The sequence below is a fragment of the Sinocyclocheilus anshuiensis genome, unplaced genomic scaffold (assembly GCF_001515605.1).
Source record: "Sinocyclocheilus anshuiensis isolate Anshui unplaced genomic scaffold, SAMN03320099.WGS_v1.1 scaffold1909, whole genome shotgun sequence".
In the NCBI taxonomy this organism is placed as follows: Eukaryota; Metazoa; Chordata; class Actinopteri; order Cypriniformes; family Cyprinidae; genus Sinocyclocheilus; species Sinocyclocheilus anshuiensis.
The window spans coordinates 130,186-137,184 of record NW_015538014.1 but is presented as its reverse complement, the minus strand read 5'-3'; the positions used below and the strand labels follow the sequence as shown (position 1 = coordinate 137,184).

Genomic DNA, 6,999 nt, shown 5'->3' with positions numbered 1-6,999 from the left:
GTGCCCTGTGACATTTACATTTCACCAGGTTAAAATAATATCTCAAGCTTTATGCTTGATTTATTTGTAACATATTAACCTCAAAACCTTTTCAGCTTTCTCTTTCTGCAAATTGTATGGTGTAGCGATACGATGACAGCACCCAAAATACTATCAAACACTCCAACACAGCTCCATTCTTCGCAAAAGATGGATAAAAAGGCACACAGGAAACAAAAACCTCGAAAAATGATATACGAGCCGCCAAATGCTGGCCAAATCACAGAAATCCCGATTCGTACGGGACTAATATTATCACAGGACCTCAGTGTTAGGCGAAATATGGTAGGTCATCTGCGGGGAGGTTTTTACTTTACAAATAACGCCGGGCTCACACTACAGGATTGAAAGACTAGCCGAATCACTGTGTTGCTCACACTACGCAACAAGATTTGTTCTCATCTGTCGTCGTCTTGTCATAGCTGCGCGCATACTACACAACACAACTCTGAGTTGCACACACTACAAAACATTCAGTGAAGAGGCGTTCCCGACCATCAGCAAAAATATGTTTTCTCACATAAATTCTCGCGAGAAATTACAGCGATTATAGGCCATTTCTTCAAGCATGGACGATCAACTGGCCCTTCAATTGGTCTGTGCAGTTATTTTATCCGAAAGAAAGAAGAAACCACGACAAAAGAGAATATGGCAGAAACAATGGCTTGGAAGACGTGGACTGTCAGTACTGCAGAAAGAGTTGGAGGTAATTAAACAGTACATTGAAACGTGGTATTATAAACACAAAATATGTGCATTTGTTAAATTTATTTCTAGTTAATTGATTTGATGCATTTTTGGCTTTTCGTTTCTGTTCATAAAGATGAATGATAAGAGTGTTTATACCATCTGCACTGCGATTGGCTGGATTAGTTCCACCTTGTCATTGTGTCGCTCACATTAAGAGATCACGTGGCGATAATATCAAACAAGTTTGAAAATATCGTAGCGTCTGTGATAGCTCGAGACAGGTTCGGATCACGTTGCTGACCTGCTCATACTTAACGAGCTTCGGCGACCGCAACGAGCACCGATTTGGTCACGATCCGGGGGTTTTGTAGCAGACTGTGCAAATCTGTCCGCGACAGCAAAATCCAGCCAAAAATCCTGTAGTGTGAGCCCGGCTTAACAGACACTGGGAAAGCTAGCTTGTGTTTCAGCATGAGACTGTTTGATGTGTTTTGTATAAAAATTTCAATCTAAAAATTTGCCTTATATAAAGATAGAGTATTTGTTCTGTGATAGACAAAAAGTAATTCACATTGTTAGTAGTAGTATTTAAATATAACCGTTTCTCAGTCATAATTAGAAGAGTTGTTGGTGGAGGTCTGCTTTCTTCAAATGTCATGATGAACCTGGTGTTCCTCACATTCGATACAGTTTTAATCAGATATTAGTGACGCCTCTTTCTCTGTTTTTACTGACAATCAAGTTAAACATTTCTCATTCGTGGGCCTGTTAGAAAACTGCTTGAAAATGTATTTATTTTTATTAAACACTTTCAATAGATTACAATGAATTTGAATGATGAAACGTCTTCAAAAGATTTAATTACAGTTTCATCATTCGATTGTGGCTGACACTATGACATTGTTTTTGGATTACATAAACAAGATATAGTTATTATGCTCTCTGGAATACACCCTTATTAATTTCATTAATTCATACAGAACGTGATACAGAATAAAATGATATGCATGTTGGCTAATTACTCAAACAAGTAATCTAGAGCAGACAACAAAGCAAGCTTTCAATATATGAACAGACAAAAATCACACATGATAAAGCTGCTGAACCTTTTTAAGTTTCTAAAAAAATCTAATTGAAAGCATATAAAATCAGAACAAACTACAACATTATCAAACCATGTTTAAAGACAAGTTAATGTGTATATAAAATATGTTGATAGTAATAATATGTAGATGAATTACAGCATACTACCTTTGGTCTTCTGCAGACACATTTAACATTTTATTTTCAACATTTAAGACTCATTTAAGGCTCAGAATGCAAGAAGGTCCCAGTTTGAGTCCCGGCTGAGCCAGGAGCCCTTTCAGTGTGGAATTTGCATGTTCTCCATCTGTTGGTGTGAGTTTCAGCTGGGTGCTCCGGTTTCACCAACAATCTAAACATATGCAGGAGAGGTGAATTGGAGACAGTAAATTGTCTGTAGGTATGAGTGAACCATCCATCCATCCAGGGTTTTTCCATGCCTTCAGCTCGAGACGCCGGGGTTGAATCCAGCATAATGTGACCCTACAGAGGACAAGATGATTGGTGGATGGATGGATGGAACATCAGCTTGAAGTTTCTTCCTCTGTTACAGCTTACTGGCTTTGATCTTCAATAGATGTAACTGTGAAATACACACACAAAACGTTTATTTCCAAAATGTAATTGGACACTGTCTGTTTCCACTGCAGTTATTGTTTCAATGAATGATCATATGTTGAAAATACGGTATGTCTGTAAAAGAGGGAATGTAAATCATTTGAGAGAGACGGATCAGACAGAAGTTTTACCTCTCGCTCTGTAGCATTTGAAAAGCAGCACAACTGTCGCCAGCAGATACGGACAAGCTGCCAGAAGAAAACTGAGGATGTTGAAGACAGAAATCTGACCTGAACGTGACACTGAACAACAGAAACACAAGCACATTATTGAGCAACATTACGGAGCTCCTAAAGGCTTTCAGGAAGTTTCTCAGGGAACCCGATGTTTTGTGAGCAAACGCAAAAGCATTGAGATATACTTTTTTCCTCCCATTTCATTTTTATTCCACCATCATGTTCCTTTAGGAGCTCTGTATTAAAGGAATAGTTCACCCAAAAATGTATATTCTGCCAAAAATTAATCACCCCCATGTTGTTCTAAATCTGCATGATTTTCTTTCTTCTCTGTGGAACAGAAAAGATGTTTTGAAGCCTTTTAATTAATTTATTTTAATGTTTAATCTTCCTCACACCATACATATGTGACCACAATCAGATTCATTCCTGCTGATTTCAAATAAATAAATAATTTATGGACAGTCAGATATCGGCAGGAAAGTCAATAACATGTTTCAGAGCTCTCTCTGAGAGATGAAACCCAGTTAAGCATGCAGTTCCTGTCATTTGGCATCACTATGACACTTACAAGTACATTTGAATTTGATTATTATGCTCTGATTGAGACATGATTAATAGGTAAAAAGTAAAGGTAAAGGTAATTTGCATTACAATGTATTGAAAGATTGGTGGTGCTGTCATGAAGAAATAAATGTTCAACTAATACTTTTGGTGTAACAGCCATAGTGATCAATAATGTAATAGTGATCTTTGTCCTTTTTAACACAGCCCCTGATCCTCATTCACTGTCATTGTACTGAAAAGAGCAGGCAGGACATTCAGCTGTAATAATGCCATTTGTGTTCCAGGGAAGAAAGTCAAACAGGTTTGTAACAATCTAAGTGTTTGTAAACGAGATTTACTTTTTTGAGGGGGCAAATTGTTCCTTTAATGATTAAAAAATGGTTTAAGAATCGACCATTACAAACCCATATTGGTTGAACTTTAAGCTGATTGTCTTTTACATCTCTGGTACATTGGGCTTAAGGTGGGACATTTAATTTATGGAAAGTTAATCTGTCTATTGATATTTTCTTTTTTATCTATATTTTATTGCGTTATTCTCTTTATTATTAGTGTTTTATTACCTTAAATTATATGTATGTCTGCTGCACTATGTCTGTACTTTCTGTACTGGAAGCTCTTGACACCAAGACGAATTCCTTCTGTGTGTGTAAACACTTGTCAATAAAGCTCTTTCCGATTCTGATTCTGATTCTGTAACCTTATGAAATTAGATTTTCAGGCACAACTAGGACAGATAAGTGCCGTCATTGAAGTCACATTCATTGTTTTAAGATGAAGCTTTTAAACCATGTGCTGCCATCACTGTACACAAGCTGTCTTTATCATAACACTGTTTTTTTACAAACAAAGTTTGTTATTTACAGAACTGACAACTGCATTCTGAATTTGAAAAAAATGAAAACAATTTGGCCTTTGTGTTCATCACCGGAGATTGAGGGGTTTGGTCCAGCACAGCACACAACTGTACGACCCTTACTATGTCTGCAGTTTATATGTAAAGTGTGTACAGAATTTCAGCCTCTGACGCCTGAGGTGGGCTGTGAACAGAAGTTTCTCCATAGAATGACTGACTACATTTACTAAAATGTGCGATGCATAATAATTATCAACCAAAACCACAGAGACCTTCCTTCAAAGTTTGATCAGACTTCCAGTTTGAAATAAGTTTACAAAATAACATTTGTTGTTGTTGAGCTGAAATCTGGACGGTGTGTGTGTTCATGTAGTAGTAGGACTGGGTGATATGGCCAAAAATAAATTATCACGATACATTTCAAATCTTTATTTCTTTCAAGTTTAAAGGCAAATTTCTGCTCCATAAGTGAAAGTAGAAACCAGACCATTAATTGTGGGTTTAAACTACTCTTTATGGTCAAAACATGACAAACACTTCTTTACACCTTTCCAGTCATTTTTTTCTTAACAAAATAAATATTTTATTAGAAAAAATAATTGATTAGTTTCTGCATGTTCTAATGAGTGATATTGAATCAAATTATGAAACAGGGTTGTGTTGCCTGACTTGGAAATGTATCTTCAGCTCAGTTTGCAGTGCAGGATGCAATATTATTATTATTATTATTATTATTATTATTATTATTTTGTCTCTTAGAAATGCACATTTGGCTTGAGTTAAGATGCAGATGTACATTTATGTTCATTATCAAAATCAGTAACATCTGTAAAGATTCTAACAACTTAATTTTCATATAGTGAAATTTAATTATTCTGACTGTTTGACTTTTAACCAGTGTTCTAGATCATCATAACCACAGTTAAAACCACACATACAGCACCTCAATACCATGGTGAACATGTAACTATGTGTCTATGGTTTCTAGAATGAAAAACAGTAGTCTAAATATATTTAGTATAAATGCACAAACGCTATAAATTAATAACAAATAAAGACTGTAATTATATTCCATTACTCATTTAATACATTTAATTAATGTCTACATTATATAATAAAATTCGATATGAATATCCCACATTTCTGCCACAATACCATGGTGCATTTAGCATTACTACAGTAACTTCATGGTAAATGATGGTGATCTGTGGATTGAAAAGTCTTCTGACTGTATTGTTGCGTTGTGCACAGTGTTTCTCCTGTTTGTCAGCGCGGTTTCATCTGGTTTGAATCTAGTTTAAATCAGCGAGTCATTTGTGTTCTTCTCTGAATTGAAGCTTCACTCTGGATCTCACGGCTGTTTAGTGTCGCGAGTAACGCAACTGCTCTAGTGAGCTCGCGCTGCGCTGCTGTTTAAACATTATATTGAACATTTATATAACTCTTGTTATCGTTTTATCGAGGAAAATTATATCCCAATAAATTAATTATCGTTATCGTTTTATCACCCGGCCCTATGTAGTAGCGTGAGAACAATGATATTTAACTCACCTGTCACAGTGAGAGAAACAGAGCTTGATTGTGATGAGTTTGGTCTTTCATCTCTCTGTCCTCTACACCAGTACTGACCCGCATCAGACTCAGTAGCTCCTCTGATAGTGAGAGTGTCTCTGTTTACAGTGTAACGCTCAGACGTCTGTAACATTACACTGTCTGTGCCTTCATACCACTCATATCTCCAGTCACTGTAAGACTCAATCACACACTTCAGATTGACTGTCTCTCCAGTAAATACAGGACTGTCTGGTGTCACAGTCAGTGTAGATCTGGGTGAATCTGTGAAGAAAGAAGACAGAGCTCTTTCAATGAACTAGTCAGAAAACATAATCTGATCATCTGAGTTCCTGTGTTTGTGTGACGCCGATGTTAAAGAGGAGAGATGTCGAGAGGAGAGTGATGATTAAGTAGGAACTTATTTTTATTTCCACTAGTAAAGGCTAATGACTGGTTAACCTGTTTCGTACTGTCGCTTTAAAAGAGACCTTTAGCTGGGATGAGGTTGTCTCGTGGCTCACAAGAGCCAAATTATTGAAGTTAATGTGAGAAGTCACAGAATACATGTTTATGAACAGAAATTCCCCATTTGTGCAGAAATAAAGAGTCGTTGAGCAGCTACAGAAGTTCAGTGTCCATTTGTCTTTTGCACACAACACAGAGCTGACGAGCCTTCATTTAGAACCGGTTACAAAAGCTCCAGTCGCCATTCATAACTCATTAGAGTCACATTTGGAGCAAAAAAAGAGTGAGATGATGACATAATTTTCATTTTCAGGTGAGATAATATTGAAACTTTGCTGTGGGTCTCAAAATAAATCTTAATTCTAATGTTTGGTAGACAGTTGATGAACTGTACATTCTCTCTCTCTCCCAAATTCATATCAGCTTTATTGGAATGACTTGTACAGTATTGCCAAAGCCCTGGCCATTGCATGAGCAATGAATCTGAATAAAGTAATGATTATATAACACAATAAAAATAAATCAGCCATAAAGTAAATAAACGAATACATTTGTTATAAACAAGAAATAAGAAAATGATTAAGAAGAAGAGAAAAACGTTGTACATACATTCAAATGTCATGTAAAATTGAAATTTTAATTTAAAATTAAAATGTGATGTAATTTAAAGTGCAGCAAATGTATTTGTGTAATGTGGTGTTTGGGTTTTGTCATGTTCATGTGTTCCATGTCTTTTATTTTGTAATTGTTTTATGCTGTTTGTGTCATGCTTCCCTGCCCTCATGTATTCATGCCATTGGTTCCTCTGTTCATTGTGTCATGTTCTGATTGGTTGTCTTAGTTATGTGTCTTGTTCCCCATTGGTTTGTTCTTGTCATGTGACCCTCTTGTCTGCTATAAGTAGCCCTCATGTTGCCATTGTCTTTCGGCGTGTATTAATGTTGTAACCTG

At 36.3% G+C, this 6,999-nt stretch overlaps 1 protein-coding gene across 1 annotated transcript in view; it reads right to left on the bottom strand.

Moving 5' to 3' along the window:
* Positions 1 to 2,366: 2,366 nt before the first annotated feature.
* Positions 2,367 to 6,999, bottom strand: part of LOC107678232 (Fc receptor-like protein 2) — a gene marked incomplete at its 5' end in the record, with an annotated part of 13,332 nt that continues 8,699 nt past the window's right edge. Inside the window, 3 exons of the mRNA XM_016473440.1 lie at positions 2,367 to 2,395; positions 2,562 to 2,672; positions 5,581 to 5,865. Coding sequence (XP_016328926.1) covers positions 2,367 to 2,395; positions 2,562 to 2,672; positions 5,581 to 5,865 — 425 coding nt within the window. The remainder of the gene's footprint in view (positions 2,396 to 2,561; positions 2,673 to 5,580; positions 5,866 to 6,999) is intronic.